The 17,211-nt window shown below is 48.0% G+C and overlaps 1 protein-coding gene across 4 annotated transcripts in view; it reads left to right on the top strand.

The window, feature by feature from the left end:
• tiam2a (TIAM Rac1 associated GEF 2a) overlaps positions 1 to 17,211 on the top strand; it is a 461,217-nt gene that overhangs the window by 438,622 nt on the left and 5,384 nt on the right. For all 4 annotated transcript variants that reach the window (XM_038808441.1, XM_038808437.1, XM_038808443.1 and 1 more), the window contains 5 exons: positions 9,660 to 9,778; positions 10,966 to 11,074; positions 12,136 to 12,194; positions 12,317 to 12,422; positions 16,073 to 16,160. In XM_038808441.1, the coding sequence (XP_038664369.1) occupies positions 9,660 to 9,778; positions 10,966 to 11,074; positions 12,136 to 12,194; positions 12,317 to 12,422; positions 16,073 to 16,160 (481 nt within the window). The remainder of the gene's footprint in view (positions 1 to 9,659; positions 9,779 to 10,965; positions 11,075 to 12,135; positions 12,195 to 12,316; positions 12,423 to 16,072; positions 16,161 to 17,211) is intronic.

Raw genomic sequence — 17,211 nt, 5'->3', positions numbered from 1 at the left:
GCGTCAACTACTTAACTCTTCAAGCACTAACATTTCAGAACTTTATTGAGCTTTCAACAAGCTCAATATGATGAAAGATCTGACTCTTGATTCTATGATATTTTCTTATTAAGTATTAAATTCCAAATGTTACGTCTTTGTTTAGATTTTCCTGGGAAGTTAATGGTGAACAGTAGCTTTTGCCTTCTTTACCCCACTGAAACTGACTGTAACTTTAGAATGTCATTCATGCACAGCTTAGCATGCAAATCCTGACATTGTGCACTGTCACACGTTACACTGTGGACCCTGCATTGAAATCAGTGAGAACTTCAACCATTCCATTCCCACATTGCTGTTGAAACAAGGGACGCGATTTAAGCCCCAAAACAGAGTCCTGTTTTGGCTCGTATAGCGGAGTGGTTCACGGCACCTAAAATGCCAAGAACGACCCCGCTATCAAACAGATCTCTGTTTTTTTGTTCTCGGTGACGAATATCCCACCGAGGCCGCACTTACCTCACTTCCTGCACTGACCAGCACAGCTCATCAATGCAGGAAGCGATCGGGGCACCATTTAAAAATGCCGCCCTAATGTCTTGACCCCCCCGGACTCTCCACCACAGCTTCCAGACCCCCTCAATGCCCCAAGGTACCTCGTAGGGGTCCCTCAAGCCCTCCCTCACCCCACCTTCGAAGGGCAGGGCACCCCGGACACGATCATGGGCATGGGCAATTTGGCACCCGGGAACCTTGGCACTGCCAACCTCGCACCCTGCTAGTGCCCCCATCAGCCTGGCATTGGTACTGCCAAGATGCCAGGCTGACAGTGCCAATTTGTCCACGTGGCATTGGGAGTGCCACGGTACCACCCTGCCCAGTGCCCGTCCACCTCTGATGGCCTGAGGGGACCTCCCCTCCCCCGGTGTCATTATGCATTGTCTCTCAGGCACAGACGTTCGTTCATTCCTGAGCCTTGCGAGAGTCGGGCGGGAGCATATTTAAATGAGCCTAATAGCTGACTTAAATATGTAAACCTGAGGGCAAGATCCAAACGTTTCATGAGATCTCGTTAGATCTCAGTGTGTCACAAATCTCGGGAGAAGCCATTTGTGAGGTTTAGCGGCCTCGTCACATCACCGAGTCGAGCGCGACGTGGCCGTTCGATCGCACTCATCGTGTAAAATGTGTTTTCTATCAGATGTAACTGGGGTTTTAAACAGTGATGTAATTCATAAAATATGATGAAAAGAACTGGCACTGAAAAACAAATTTATAATCATAGAGTGCTGTTAAATGATTAGATGTTAGATTTTTAAAATTACCTTTTAATTTTAAATGTTTTTCAGAATATTTTAGCTTTGACCTCCCCACCACATGTATATCTCAATTTTAATTGCTCTATTTATTTTTTTTAAGTTGTTTTATTCTTGCGCTATTTGTTTGGCGAGCAGTCTGTAAACATCTTTTAATGTGATTGGCTGCTTGAACAGTCTGATGACAACACTGCAGCTCCAGTCAGTGAGTGCCCAGTATTGAAGCACTGCAATCAGCTACAGTGCCATTCGATGGAGATAGATTTTTGCCAGAATGATCGCTTGATCTCTGTAGACCTGAGCACCCTTGCTTCGCCACTGACCACAAACTCTGGGCTGTTATCTTTAAAAGAAAGACTTGCATTTATTTTATTTTTTTGAATTTAGAGTACCCAATTATTTTTTCTAATTAAGGGGCAATTTAATGTGGCCAATCCATCTATCCTGCACATCTTTTGGGTTGTGGGGGTGAAACCCACACAGACACGGGAAGAATATGCAAACTCCTCACGGACAGTGACCCAGGGCCGGGATTCGAACCCGGGTCCTCAGCGCCATAGGCAGCAATGCTAACCACTGTGTCACCGTGCTGCCCAGACTTGCATTTATAAAGCACCTTTCATGATCACCGGATCTTCCAAAGTTCTTTTACAACCAATGAAGCACTTTTGAAAGTGTTATCACCGTTGAAGAAAATGAAGGAAACAAGGCAGCCAATATGCGCTCAGCAAGCTTCCACAAACAGCAGTTAGACAATGGTTAAATGATCTGTTTTTGAGATGTCGCTAGAGGGATAAATATTATCAAGGGGGCATTACCCTTCTCTTAGAAATAGTAATGTGATCTTTTACATCTTCCCGAGTAGGGAGTCGGGGCCTCAGTTTAATGTTTAATCAAAAGCACTCCTTCAGTACCACACTGGAATGTAGGCCTTAATTTTTGTGGTCAGGACTTCCGATTGCGGCTATGCGGAGCTAAGCTGCACGTTCGGCAGCTCCCGCCAGGAACGGACTTTTGGGCTCTTTTCAGGTACTTTTTCGATGTTTCCCGACGTGAGAAGGAGTCAGCAACATTTCCCCAGCAGTGTATGGCCTGGACCAGGAGTGGGGCGAGTAAAAAAAGTGGTAGCAAAGCCAAAGCAGGTGCGAGGGAAGAAGCACAAGATGGCGGCGGGCGGAGACCAGGAGGCATGGAGGCAGTGGGCGCAGGAGCAGCAGGAGACTCTCCAGCGCTGCTTCAGGGAGCTTAAAACGGAGCTGCTGGAGCCTATGAAGGCTTCAATTGACAAGCTGCTGGAGACCCAGACAGCCCAGGGGGTGGCGATCCGAGAGGTCCGACAAAAAGTCTCCGAAAACGAGGACGAGGTCTTAGGCCTCGCGGTGAAGGTGGAGGCGCACGAGGCGCTCCATAAAAAATGGCAGGAGAGGTTCGAGGAGATGGAGAACCGTTCGATGCGGAAACATCTGCGGATCCTGGGCCTTCCGGAGGGGCTGGAGGGGTCAGACATGGGGGCCTATGTGGTCACCATGCTAAATTTGCTGATGGGAGCTGGGTCCTTCCAGGGGCCCCTGGAGCTGGAGGGGGCCCACAGAATATTGGCAAGAAGACCCAAGCTGAATGAGCAGCCACGGGCGGCGCTGGTGCGGTTCCAATGGTTTGCTGACCGGGAGTGTGTGCTCAGGTGGGCCAAGAAGGAGCGGAGCAGCAGGTGGGAGAACGCGGAGGTACAGATCTACCAGGACTGGAGTGTGGAGGTGGCAAAGAAGAGGGCCGGGTACAATCGGACGAAGGCGGTGCTGCACAGGAAGGGAGTGAAGTTCGGCATGCTGCAGCCGGCACGTCTGTGGGTCACCTACAAGGACCGACACTTTTACTCTGAGTCCCCGGAGGAGGCGTGGGCCTTCGTACAGGCCGAAAAATTGGACTCAAACTGAGGGTTGGGTACTGGGGTGTGCGTGTAGCTGTGTTATATTTTGAGGGGGGTGTTCTCTGTTTATTGTTGGTTCTTTGTTGCTTTGAGGGTGGGTGGGGCACTGTCTTTGCTTGGGTCTGTCTGATGGGCTCGGGGAGGGGGGCAGACCTGCATTGTGGGGGGCTGATGGCGGGAAGGGGGGTTGGAGCCCCGAGAGGGGACCGGGCCGGTAAAGGGAGCCGCGTCAGAGGAGGAGGGGTTGGGCAGGTGGAAAGCACGGGCTTTTTCCCGCGCTGAGGGTTGAAGGGGGCGGGGCCGGAGCTGGGAAGCGCGGGCTTTTTCCCGTGTTGAGAGCGGTAGGGGGAGGAGGAGAACCTGCTGGTGGGCAATGGGGAGAAGGGGAAGTCCCACGCTGGGAGGGGTCAAAGGAGTGGCCAGGGTCAGCAGGAGTCAGCTGACTTACGGGAGTGCAACGGAGGGGGCAATGCAGCTTGGGGGGGTCCTAGCTGGGGGAGGGCGGGGGGGTACCAGGTTGCTGCTGGAATGGCCAAGAGGGAGCTGGAGCAGGTAGAGGGGGTTGGGATGGGGGGTCTGCCGCCGTGGGGAACGGGCCGAGCGGGGGGCGCGGGCACGCGCGGGCACGCGGGCTGAGGAAGGGTAATGGCTAGTCGGAGGGGGGTAGGTAGCCCCCTGATCCGGCTGATAACCTGGAATGTAAGGGGACTGAACGGGCCGGTCAAACGGGTTCGCGTGTTTGCGCACCTGAAGGGGCTGAAGGTGGATGTGGCCATGCTTCAGGAGACGCACCTGAAGGTGGCGGATCAGGTTAGATTGCGGAAGGGATGGGTAGGCCAGGTGTTTCATTCGGGGCTGGATGCAGAAAATCGGGGAGGGGGGGGGTTGCGATCCTGGTGGGAAAGAGGGTGTCATTCGAGGCATCGAATGTTGTGGCGGACAGCGGCGGGAGGTATGTGATGGTAAGTGGCAAGCTGCAGGGGGAGCGGCTGGTGCTGGTCAATGTATACGCCCCGAATTGGGACGATGCGGGTTTCATGAGGCGCATGTTGGGCCGGATTCCAGACTTGATAATGGGGGGGGGGATTTCAACACGGTGCTGGATCCGGCACTGGATCGATCCAGATCCAGGACGGGTAGGAGGCCAGCGGCGGCTAAGTTGCTGAGGGGGTTTATGGACCAGATGGGAGGGGTTGACCCATGGAGGTCTGCGAGACCGAGGGCCAGGGAATTTTCATTCTTCTCCCATGTGCATAAGGCCTATTCTCGGATTGATTTTTTCATTATGAGTAGGGCGCTGATTGCGAGGGTGGAAGATGCTGAGTATTCGGCGATAGCCATTTCTGACCATGCCCCGCACTGGGTGGACCTCGAGCTGGGGGAGGAGAGAGACCAGCGCCCGCTTTGCGCTTAGAGGTGGGGCTGCTGGCGGACGAGGAGGTGGGGGGGCGGGTCCGAGGATGTATTGAGAGGTACCTGGAGGCCAATGACAATGGGGAGGTCTGAGTGGGGACGGTCTGGGAGGCACTGAAGGCGGTGGTTAGGGGAGAGTTGATCTCGGGCCCACAGGGAGAGGAGAGAGCAGAGAGAGAGGGAGAGGTTGGTGGGGGAGATGGTGAGGGTGGACAGGAGGTACGCGGAGGCTCCGGAGGAGGGATTGCTGAGGGAACGGCATAGTCTCCAGGCTGAATTCGACTGTTGACCACCAGGAAGGCGGAAGTTCAGTGGAGGAAGGCACAGGGAGCGGTGTATGAATATGGGGAAAAGGCGAGCCGGATGCTGGCGCACCAGCTTCGGAAGCGGGATGCGGCTAGGGAGATCGGTGGAGTTAAGGATAGGGGAGGGAATGTGGTGTGAAGGGGGGTAGGCATCAATGGGGTCTTCAGGGACTTCTACGAGGAACTGTATCGGTCCGAACCCCCAGTGGAGGAGGGGGGGTTGGGGCGTTTTCTGGACCGGCTGAGATTCCCGAGGGTGGAGGAGGGACAGGTGGAGGGACTGGGGGTGCCGGTTGAGCTGGAAGAGCTGGTCACAGGGATAGGGGGCATGCAGTCGGGGAAGGCGCCGGGGCCGGATGGGTTCCCGGTCGAATTCTATAAGATGTATGCAGACATGTTGGGCCCTCTGTTGGTTAGGACCTTTAACGAGGCAAGGGAAGGGGGGGCTCTGCCTCCGACGATGTCTCGGGTGCTGATTTCCTTGAACCTTAAGCGGGACAAGGATCCCCTACAGTGTGGGTCATACAGGCCGTTCTCACTCTTAAATGTAGACGCCAAGTTGTTGGCGAAGATTTTAGCCACGAGGATAGAGGACTGTGTGCCGCAGGTTATTCACGAGGATCAAACGGGGTTCGTGAAAGGGAGGCAGTTGAATACTAACATACGGAGGCTCTTGAATGTTATATTGATGCAGGCGGTGGAAGGGGAGGCGGAGATAGTGGTGGTGATGGACGCGGAGAAGGCCTTCGATAGGGTAGAGTGGGGGCACTTGTGGGAGGTGCTGAAAAGGTTCGGGTTTGGGGAGGGGTTTCTCAGGTGGGTGAGGCTGTTATATGAGGCCCCGGTGGCGAGTGTGGCCACGAATAGGAGGAGGTCGGTGTATTTTCGGTTATACCGAGGGACGAGGCAGGCGTGTCCCTTGTCCCCCCTGCTTTTTGCGCTGGCAATTGTACCCCTGGCCATGGCGTTGAGGGAGTCGAGGAACTGGAGGGGGCTGGTGCGGGGTGGGGAGGAACACCGAGTGTCGCTCTATGCGGATGACTTGTTGTTGTATGTGGCGGACCCGGTGGGGGGGATGCCGGAGATAATGAGTATTCTCAGGGAGTTTGGGGATTTCTCAGGGTACATGCTCAACTTCGGGAAGAGCGAGCTGTTCATTGTTCACCCAGGGGACCAGGAGGGGTGGATTGGTAAGCTCCCACTAAAAAGGGCGAAGAGGAGCTTCAGGTACTTGGGGGTTCAGGTGGCCAGGAGCTGGGGGGCCTTGCATAAGCTTAACCTCACGAGGCTGGTGGAGCAAATGGAGGAGGAGTTTAAGAGATGGGATATGCTGCCGCTGTCTCTGGCGGGTAGGGTGCAGTCAGTCAAGATGACGGTGCTCCCATGATTTCTGTTCCTGTTCCAGTGCCTGGAAGGGCGTAGAGAGGATGGTGTCGAGGGTGGTAGGATCCAGGGTCAAACTGGGCTGGGCGCTCGCAATATTTGGGGTTGCAGAGGAGCCGGGAGTGCAGGAGGCGAAAGAGGCCGGCATTCTGGCCTTTGCGTCCCTGGTAGCCCGGCGGAGGATTCTTCTTCAATGGAAGGATGCGAGGCCCCCAAGCGTGGAGGCCTGGATCAATGATATGATGGGGCTTATTAAATTGGAGAAGGTGAAATTTGCCCTAAGGGGATCAGTGCAGGGGTTCTTCAGGAGGTGACAACCATTCCTAGATTTCCTGGCAGAACGGTAGAAAAAGGCCAACAGCAGCAGCAACCCGGGGGGGGGGGGGGAGGGGGGTCTCTTTGTTTTGTGTCAAAGGGGCGTGTATATTTGTTCATTGTTGATGACGGGTGTTAATTTATCTCTTTTTTGTATATATGGGGGGGGGGGGGGGGTTGTTCTTTTCTTATTATATTTTGTTATTGATATTTTGTGAAAATTTGAATAAAAATTATTTTTTAAAAAAATAAAACATTTTTGTGGTCAGGCCCTGGAATAGGACGTGAGCCACATTTTAAGTGATGATTTAACATTTTGGTCAATTCATCTCACTCTTAATCTTGTGGAGACCCAGACTGGAGTATGAGAAAGTGCTGTTCATTGGTCGGTGGCTCATTCAAATTGAAACCATTACATAATTTGTACTTTGCAAAAGCAGGGGTAGAAGTGCGGGTCAGGCAGTGACAAATTGATCTTCCACAAATAAGGTAATCGTGAATCAGATGCCTGTTTTGCAAAGCTCCTGATTTTCTTGTCCACTGAATTTAATGGAAAAATAAAACAGGCAGAACATAAGCAGGGTTTCTATTTCCCATCTCCTGTGAGTTTATCAGACAAATTTCACCCTTCAAACTCTTCTCTTCCTCCTCCCACTGGACAATGATGACGGTGCACAGGTGTAATTTGCACAATAATGGCCTAAATCTTCCGCTTTGCATGAATTGTCTCAGACAGAATGGATAATTTGGCGAACAAGCACAAGGTCCGTTGACATTGGGTGGGAATTTCGAGTTCCCGGTCAGTGGGACCAGAAATCATAGAACATAGAATAGTACAGCACAGAACAGGCCCCTCGGCCCTCGATGCTGTGCCGAGCAATGACCACCCTACTCAAACCCACGCACCCACCCCACACCCGCAACCCAACAATCCCCCCATTAACCTTACACTACGGGCAATTTAGCATGGCCAATCCACCTAACCCGCACATCTTTGGACTGTGGGAGGAAACCGGAGCACCCGGAGGAAACCCACGCACACACGGGGAGGACGTGCAGACTCCACACAGACAGTGACCCAGCCGGGAATCGAACCTGGGACCCTGGAGCTGTGAAGCATTTATGCTAACCACCATGCTACCGTGCTGCCCCTATGTCATTTGCCCAATGTCATTCGCTTGATGTGCACAAAACCCCTTATCTGTTTAACCAGCTTTTAATTTACTGCTTATGCAATGAAAGAGCAGAGGCAGAATATATCCTTGAGATCCCTGTCTGCTGCTGTATGAGTAATGGCAAAATTTGAACAAAATGTGATGTAAGAAATGGTAGAAACCAAAAAGGAGCAAATATATTTTAATGATATATCATCATCACTAAAGTACAGAGTCTGGATGCCTTCGTAGTGTCTTGCTTATCTTGAGGTTTAGTGATGTTCAAAATAAAAGTTGTTTTTCACTTTTTCTAAATTTACCATGCTATTGCCCTCCCGCACCCACTTCGCATTCTGATTTGTGCTCCTAAAAATAAAAGTGGAAAGACACTACCTAAATATAGTTTTTTAAGTGGTAATTTGGAAGGTCCTTAAGTAACTTGTCTGAATTAACTTGAGGTAATCTGAGCCACAGCACAAAATGGCTCAAGTTCAGTATGTCGTTGGCAATAAAACAGCAAATGCTGGAAATACTCAGCAGGTCAGGCAACCTGGAGAGAGAAACCGAGACATTTCATCAGAACAGGGAAAAATTGAACATGTAACAGGTTTTGGACAAAGGATGGATGGGGCAGGGCAAAAAGAAAGCCCCTGATAGGGTGGAAGACAGGAGAGATTGTACGACAGAAGAAGGGAATGATGATTGCCAATCAAATAAATAAATGATGTGCCTTGGGTAGGTGTGCTGCTGTCTGAAAGCAAAAGTAAAAGAAAAACAGAAACGTGCAAAGAAAAGGAAACACAATAGGGGGACAGAGCTTATGGTCTGAAATAGTTGAACTCAGTGTTGAGTCCAAAATCAAAATATTAGGTGTTCCTCACGCTTATATTGAACTTAATTATAATAGTACAGCAGACCAGGGACAGAAATGTCAGTGTGATAGCAAGACGGAGAATTAAAATGACAGGCTGCTAGATGCTTAGGCTCATGCTTGCACATTGAATGGAGGTGTTCCACAATGTACTCACCCAATCTGCATTTGGTCTCCCGAGTGTACAAAAGACCACATTGTGAGCAAAGAATAGTTTACTTTCGATTAGGGGTCTTCTACTTTGTCCGCACCCCCAAGCTTTGTTTCCTTCATGCATTTCGTTTCTCCTCTTATTTTTGCTTTTCAAGCATGAGGCACGTCATTTATTTCTTTTCTTCCCCCATCACCTTTCCCTTCAACCCCCTCACCTTTCCCTTCAACCCCATATGACCCTTCTGTCATACGGACGCTACTGTCTTCCACCCTATCACAGACCTTCCTTTGTACTTGTTCCACACACCCCTCGATCAAATCCTATTACAGCTTGAACTTTTCCCAATTCTGATTAAAGGTCATCAACCTGAAACGTTAACTCTGTTTCTCTCTCCAGAGATACTGGCTGATGTGAGCATTTCCAGTGTTTAATGTTTTTGTTTCAGATTTCCAGCATCCGCAGTATCCTGCTTTTCAATTGACACTAATTTGGTAATCTCGTGCATATGTGACAGATTGGTTGGTATGTAAGTGGAAAGTGTTACACTGATGTAGTGGGTGATGCATTACTGAGGCTGTGACTGAAACATATTGTTACGACAGAGCAGTGGGTGTTTTACTCCCAGTAGCTGGTCACAGCTGGTGATTGAAATAGGAATATATACCTTTTTCCAACATTTAACATCCTTCACTTTGATCTACGCAATATACCCCAAATTGCCAAACCAGGTAGCCATCTGTAAAAATGTGGTGATAAGCAGATAAATTATTTTAGTTGCAAATTTTAAGGAAAGTAACTGATAATTGTTACTTTCTGTTGTGTGTTTTATTTTTCAATCCCAGAAGCACTAAAGGCAATGGAGAAAGTGGCCAGTCATATCAACGAGATGCAGACAATCTATGAGGATTATGGGACCGTCTTTGATCAGTTGGTTGCAGAGCAGCCTGGAAATAAGAAAGAGGTAACATGCTCTGCAACAGCTACTTTTTCTCGCTATTTTTGCCTTCTCATTCATGTTTCCAACTGCATTGCTGCCTCACTATAATAGCCATTCTTTGCAATTAAGCTGACACCGTGAGTGGCTGCATGCTAAAGGCATCACGACTATATCTGATTTGGTCCTCCCATCATATCTACATAGTTGGGGGTTGCTGGTAGGCAGGATTCTCCACGAACCGGCGAGGCGGGCTACTCCGGCGCCGAGAAGTGGCGTGAACCACTCCGGCTTCGGGCCGCCCTGAAGGTGCAGAATCCTCCGCCCGCGAATCGGTGGGCCCCAGAAATGAGAATCATGACTGATTTTTGTTTTCCTTTTCCAACCCCTGAGAGTTTGAGACTAATTCTCGCACCTTTATCACAGGCTAGCTGAGACCAATAAACTCAGCATGGAATGGAAATCAAACCTGGGATATTCTGAGTGGCTTGTTTTAGGCAGTGACTTACAAATTGAGCCTTTGGAGAGACATCTGACTTTTGAATTGATTAATTAATCTTTTTGGATATTAATGTTACAGCAAATAGCTGTTTTCTATCCAACTATTGATTGTTGTTAGAAGGGGCCTTGATTTTTAAAGAGTTAAAGATGTCCTGAACTGTTGAGTACTCTCTGAAGTCCCTTGAGTTCCAGACATTGGGAGTGTTCTGTATACACATTTTGTTCTAGAATATTTTTAGAAGCTACAGATTGAAATGAAGCTAATATTGGAATTCTGCCATTGACAGTCTAACTATTTGATCAACATATATTCTTGACTATAGACTTACTTAAGATGATTGGTGCAGTCAAGTACCTTGATTATTTTCTATCAAGAAAAGAGAGAACAAGGGGAATGTAGCCACATGTTTTCCTTTTCCCATGGGAGGCATGTTAAACACGATGGGCTAAATTCTCTTATTTTTGTACATCAAGGCTGGCAGGACAGGTCGATGATCGGTGATTTAACAAAGACTTGTTATATAAGGATATAGATTTATTTTGGTCTGTGCTGTTTCATCTTTCCATTATAAAAGGGGGTTTTTTGGGAGGCGGAATTGAGTCCACCTTCCATCCTGCATCCTGATTTTCTTTTTTTTTTGCAGTTTTTTATTATTCATTTCCAAAGGGATTGTTTTTTGTTCTGTAACTTAAATTTCTCAATTAAATTTTAGGTGACCGAGCTTTCAATGGGAGAGCTTTTACTGTACTCTTCAGTTAATTGGTTAAACCCCTTCCCATCTCTAAGTCGAATGAGAAAAGATCCTGAACTCACCATCTTTGGTAAGTGTCTCTTATGGGGGATGATGGGAAACTTTCTCTGCTTTTATCCAGCTTTATCAGACTAAGGAGTAAACAACATGTCCAGGATCTCATTTAGCGATGAGAAAAATGCAGGTTCCCATTCTAGCAGGGGACTGAGTCTCAGCCTTCTGAACTGAGGATTCCAGAATTGGCAGTGCAGTGCGATTGAAGATTTCTTCAATACTCCCTCCGTTCACTCTTGCCCTAAGGTAGTAAAATAAATATAAGGTATCTGCAGCTGTTTGGCACAAGTGGTCATCCTTCATGTGTAAACCTGGGCAAAGGATAGCAATGAGCTACTTGACTGTAGAAAGTCATCCCAGCTAACCTACCTCTGTCCTCACCCAACATGCAGATTTCCAGAGTGAATTGCTGGATAATGATTAGTGTGCACACCTAAATCTATTTGTCACACCTTAGCCTGGAAAGACCAGGTCACTTGTGACATCATCTTCCCCCTGACACTTATCAATCGGGATTACTTAATTTGCAACAGCCGTTGAATCTTCCTCAGCTGGATATCTGAGTTCCACAATACATTCTCATCCAAAGGATCAGGAGGGAGCAAGCTGACGATCTCTATATTTGTAATTGTGCACTGGAGATTTGAGGGGAAAGATTAAAAGAATACTTTTGCTGCTGTACAGAAGCAGCCTTAAGATAGTCTGTTTTTGGAAAAAATGTATGCATTTACACAGAGCTCCGCACGGTTGTAAATTAACTCTTTATTTTCCTGATCCACCTTGGACAGGAATAAAGCAATCTGGAAGTTCTTCGGAATATCTATTCCTTTATTCAAATTGCAGTGTTGAAGATTTTGCTTGTGATTTTTTTTCTGGTTTTAGTAAGGAGAACTGTAACCGCAAACTGTATTTTAACTGATTTCCTGATTATGTTTTTCTTCCTTATCTTGTGGGGAAAATGATATTAAGCCCATCTGTAGATGAGTGTCTCTTCCCTTCGACACCCATTAACCTTTAGTTCTTTAAATCAGCTGCTACAGAGTTGTGAATGACAAATGTATCTCTTTCATTCCCCAGCTTTTAAGCGAGCTGTCATACTTGTCTATAAGGAGATCTACAAGTTTAAAAAGAAAACTGTAAGTAACACATTTGCACTCTCTTCAATGCACATGCAGCACCAATGTTTTGTCTTTGATTGTGCATAAAATATTTTCTAACTGCTTCAACTTCTAACTTCTGCAACCCACCTTTTCCCTAGGCAACAGCTCCACGCTCCGCTTATATCCATGGTGATATTGATCAGTTTAAATTCAGATGGTTGATTCCACTATCAGCTCTTCAGGTCAGGCTGGGAAATGCTGCAGGTAATTAAATTTTAATTTAGTGGCCTTAATTAAATTACAACCTTTGATAAATTGCTCCATAATAGGCCAATGAATAAGGCCAGAAGATGTGGAGAGTCAGGGGACAAATGGCTGAATGAATTACTAGCTGACATTCAAGACAGGAAGCAGTGATTGGGGCTCAGGGTTATTTATTAGAATGGCAGAAGTTGGGAAGTGGTGTTTCACAGGGTCAATGCTGGGGCCACTGATGGTCACAATTTATATTAATGATTTGGACTTTGGAATTAAAAATACGATTTCTAAATTTGCAGATTGCACTAAATTTGGGGATTGCAAACACTGAGGAGAACTGTAATAAATTACAGAAAGACATTAATAAACTTGCAGAATGGGAAAATCATTGGCAAATAAAATTCAACACCAGTAAATGTGAGATTCGAAGGTAGGTACATTTGGTGAGAAGAACAGGAAAATCACTTATTATTTGGAAGGTACAACTCTGGGTGAGGTAGAAGAAAAATCACCCCCAAAGATTCCTCTTGTGACAAAGAGCATAAGTGGAGGCCGCCAATATAAGATAGTCACCAAGAAATCCAATAGGGAATTCAGAAGAAACTCCATTGCCCAGGATGATAAGAATGTGGAACTCGATTGAAGCAAATATTGTAGATGCATTTATGGGGAAACTAAATGAGCATTTGATAGAGACGGGAATAAATGTTTGAGATGGAAGATTTAAAGAAGCAAACCTAAAAGGAGATCCAAGTGCAGCATGAATTTGTGCATGGCCTAGTTAGGCTAAATGGCCTGTTTGTGTGCTGTAAATCTTTTTGAATCCTGTGGAGGTCTTCTTTATGATCCTAACCTATAGCATCAATACTGCTCTATGAAGCCACTCGTGAATTTGGAAATTTTTTCAAATCTATTGGGCGGGATTCTCCGACCCCCCGCCGGGTCGGAGAATTGCCCAGGGCCGGCATCAATCCCACCCCCGCTGTGTCCCGAATTCTTCACCCCCTGAGATTTGGCGGGGGCGGGAATCGCATCGCGCCGGTCGGCGGTCCCCCATGGCGATTCTCCGGCCCACGATGGACCGAAGTCCAGCCACTGACGGCCTTTCCCGTCGGCGTGGTTTAAGCCACCTCTGGTACCGGCGGGATTGGCCGTGCGGGCGGGCTCCGGGGTAGTGGTGGGGGGGGGGGGGGGGCGCAGGGTGATCTGACCCCGGGGGTTGCCCCCATGGTGGCCTGGCCCGCGATCGGACCGATCGGCGGGCGGGCCTGTGCCGTGGGGGCACTCTTTTCCTTCCGCCCCCGCCATGGCCTTCACCATGCGCATGCGCCGGTATGACGTCAACAGCCGCTGATGCTCCGGTGCATGCGGGACTTCCGCCTGCCGGCGAAGGCCTCTCGGCCCCGGTTGGCGGGGCGCCAAAGGCCATTCATGCCAGCCGGCGGAGCAGGAACCACTCCGGCGCGGGCATAGCCCCTAAAGATGCGGAGAATCCCGCACCTTTGGGGAGGCCCGACCGGAGTGGTACACACCACCCCGTCCCACCGGGACCCTCCGCCCCGCCACGTAGGGGAGAATCCCGGCCCAAATTTTGAATACTCTTTGCATGGTGCTGTTCAGTTCAGTATCATTACTTTGTACCTGTAAGAAAGTGCTGGCTATGATTGCTGAGAGGATTAGGGATGAAATTAGTCTGCCGAGGTAGTACATGTCAAAGGAAAAGGGCATCAGGCACAGTGTAAAATGGGCTGTTGATTCATTATCATCCATTTTGCATTACCATTGAAAACCAATTTCATTAGCATTGTGTTTGTTGCTGGAGAATGCATATGTGCAACAGTCAAAACATCTTTGCTAAAACAAAAGGAATTTATCTTTAAGCCCTTGTACCCAGATGTGATGTAACACAAGCAAGCAATTTATTCTAACTTTTGAAAGTGCAGCACAGAGTTGTAACTATATTTTGGAAAAACAGCACTAAAATTGTTTTTATTTTAGTGACATATTTCCAAGTTAGGTTGGTCAGTGACTTGAAGGGGATCCTCAGGGGAAAATTAAAAACACAGGGCGCGATTCTCCGGCCATGTTGCGCTCAAGCAAGAGCACATCGCGGCTGAAGAATGTCGGGAGAGGGCTGTAGCGAGCCTCCCAACAGGCTCCGCGCCTCGTGGGATTCATCAGAGTCCCGTGAGACGTAGGAGTCGGAACTCTGCCCCAACTGGGCAAGACCAAATGACGCTTGAGAAGTAGGTCATAAACCTACTTAAGATCTATCTACACGGGATCCACCGGCCTCCATCAAATCAGGGCCTCCCCAGGAAGGCTGCAGCCGGGCGCCAATCAGTACTGATCCACACAAACGTGGACCAGGCGGAACGGCACCCAGGGGTTCTCCTGGGCCACCGGGGACCCCTGGGTGGTCAGGGTAAGTGCAGGATAGCTCCCTGGCCCTTCCCCTGCCAAGGTGCCCGAATGGCACTGCCAAGCCAGCAGGAGCACTGCCCAAGTGCCGGAGTGGCAGTGCCCGAGTGCCAGGGTGACAGGGTGACACTGCCAAGGATCAGGGGGCGAGAGGGGCCATGCCCATTAAAGAAGGATGGAGTGGGGGTTTGGTGGGGGAGTGCAGGGCAGGTAAGTATTGGCCTCTGGGAGGTTTTGGGTTTGTTGGGTGGGGGCCCTAGAAGGGAGGGGCTGCTATAAAGGGACTTGTGGGGGCCTGAAAAGGGGGCCCCCAGGGACCCCAAAGCAGGATGTCCACACTTGGGGGTGCGGGGTAGTGTCCATGTGTGTTGGGGTGACATTGCCCATGGGTGATGGGTTTGGGGACCCACAAGCTCACTTAGAGATCGGGGTACGCTTTCAAAATGGCGGCCCGATCTCTAAGTTCAGCTCCCTAGTGCTTAAAAAAAAAACCTCTAAGTGTGGGCTAAACCGGTGAGAAACACCCCAGGGCCGAAAAAAGTGACTAAAAGTGTCATTAATAGCGGTAGGGAACTCGACTCCTTGAAAAACCCACTACAAATTAGCTTAGAAATGTTTTAGAGAATCGCTCCCTTTAATTCTAAATTTGCAGATTGCACAGAAGTACTGAGGACAATTGAAATAAATTAGAGGAGGACATTAATAAATTTGCAGAATGGGTAAATGGCAAATCAAATTAAACGCAAATAAATGAAATTAAAATCAAATGAAATGAGAATCGCTTATTGTCACGAGTAGGCTTCAATGAAGTTACTGTGAAAAGCCCCTAGTCGTCACATTCCGGCGCCTGTTCGGAGAGGCTGGTACGGGAGTTGAACCGTGCTGCTGGCCTGCCTTGGTCTGCTTTAAAAGCCAGCAATTTAGCCCAGTGTGCTAAACCAGCCCCTGAGGTATGAAGGTAGGTATATTTAGTAGGAAGAACAGGAAAGTCACTTATTACTTGGGTGAGATAGAGGAACAAAGTCATCTTGGAGTACAAATACATCAATCGCCAAATGCTGCGTTAGCAATGTAAAAAAATGAAGCCATAGGCTTTTTTTCTAGGTTGCGACGTTTCTTTGTGTTTTGGCTTGCAGCTCCTGATCCAGAAGTTCCTGAGTGCAGGAAGTGACATAACTACAGTGCAAAGGACTTTTTTCTGCAATTGTCTTCATTACTTGTTTCTTCCTTTTCAGGCACAGATACCAGCTGCATCTGGGAGTTAATCCACACTAAATCTGAAATAGAAGGGCGGCCTGAAACAGTTTTTCAGCTATGTAGCAGGTAACTTAAATAATGCCTTTTGTTTGTTTTCATTCGGATTTATGACAACTTTTGAGAAGGGTTTTAAAACATTTTTCCTGATGTTTGAATAACCCTTTAACTATACAGCAAAATAACATCTTCAAAGACTTGCATGTGTCTGGTGTAGCAATGTCTCTTGGCTTCCACTTACCCAAAATGTTAAAGTTGGGGCTGAACAGTTTACCAATCTGGAGATATTATGTTAATTTATGTGTCCTACAAAGAAGTTAAATGCAGCTGAAAATGCATGTTCTTCGAAGTCAAATTGAAACCATGAATCCATTTTGAAAAGTGAATAATTGATGTAAGTGGTAAATTTTTGCTACTGTCTTTTGTTACGAATCCCCACGGGGATCTGTAAAGCAAAATAACCAAACTTAACGAATTACCCCACCCACTCCACATGAAAAAATGACCAGACAAGATTTGACTTTTTGTAACTTTAACAGGAATTAGTATCAGTGTAAGTTAAATATAAATTAGCAGCATTGGAGGATGAGATGGAGCAATTATGCGAACCATAAATTACACATGGAGTAGCCGATACAGCAAAGGCTATCTCATGGCATTATTAGGCAGTTCACCCCCTTTCAAGTTCTTCTCAGCCAAGGGACAAAGAAGTCCCAGTTTCAAGCACACTATCCTTCCAAGCAGAATCCCAGTCCCCTCTTTTTTCAAAGGCTTAGCAGATTCTTCACAGGCAGCAGCCAGATTTGCTTCCAATTTCAGTCATTCTCTCACCTTGACATGCTCCATTTCTGACACTTCCCTTCCTCAACTGTCTCCTATTCCAGGGCTGGGCTGTCTACGGACAATCATATAAGCCCACTACCTCCCACGGCTACCTCAAATACACCTCCTCATCACTTCCAACATGAAGCGAAGGTGCAGCACAAAATTAAAATAAGGTGCGACTCTAATGGTGAGGGCTCAGAGTCAATTTGAGGACTGGTTCTCTGCACAGGGAAGCCGATTGAAAGGCTATCCAACTGAATAGTGTTTCACCAAATGAGTCGCAATGTTGGGAATC

This window comes from Scyliorhinus canicula, chromosome 1 (assembly GCF_902713615.1).
Source record: "Scyliorhinus canicula chromosome 1, sScyCan1.1, whole genome shotgun sequence".
Classification (NCBI taxonomy): Eukaryota; Metazoa; Chordata; class Chondrichthyes; order Carcharhiniformes; family Scyliorhinidae; genus Scyliorhinus; species Scyliorhinus canicula.
This window is presented reverse-complemented; position numbering and strand designations above follow the sequence as displayed.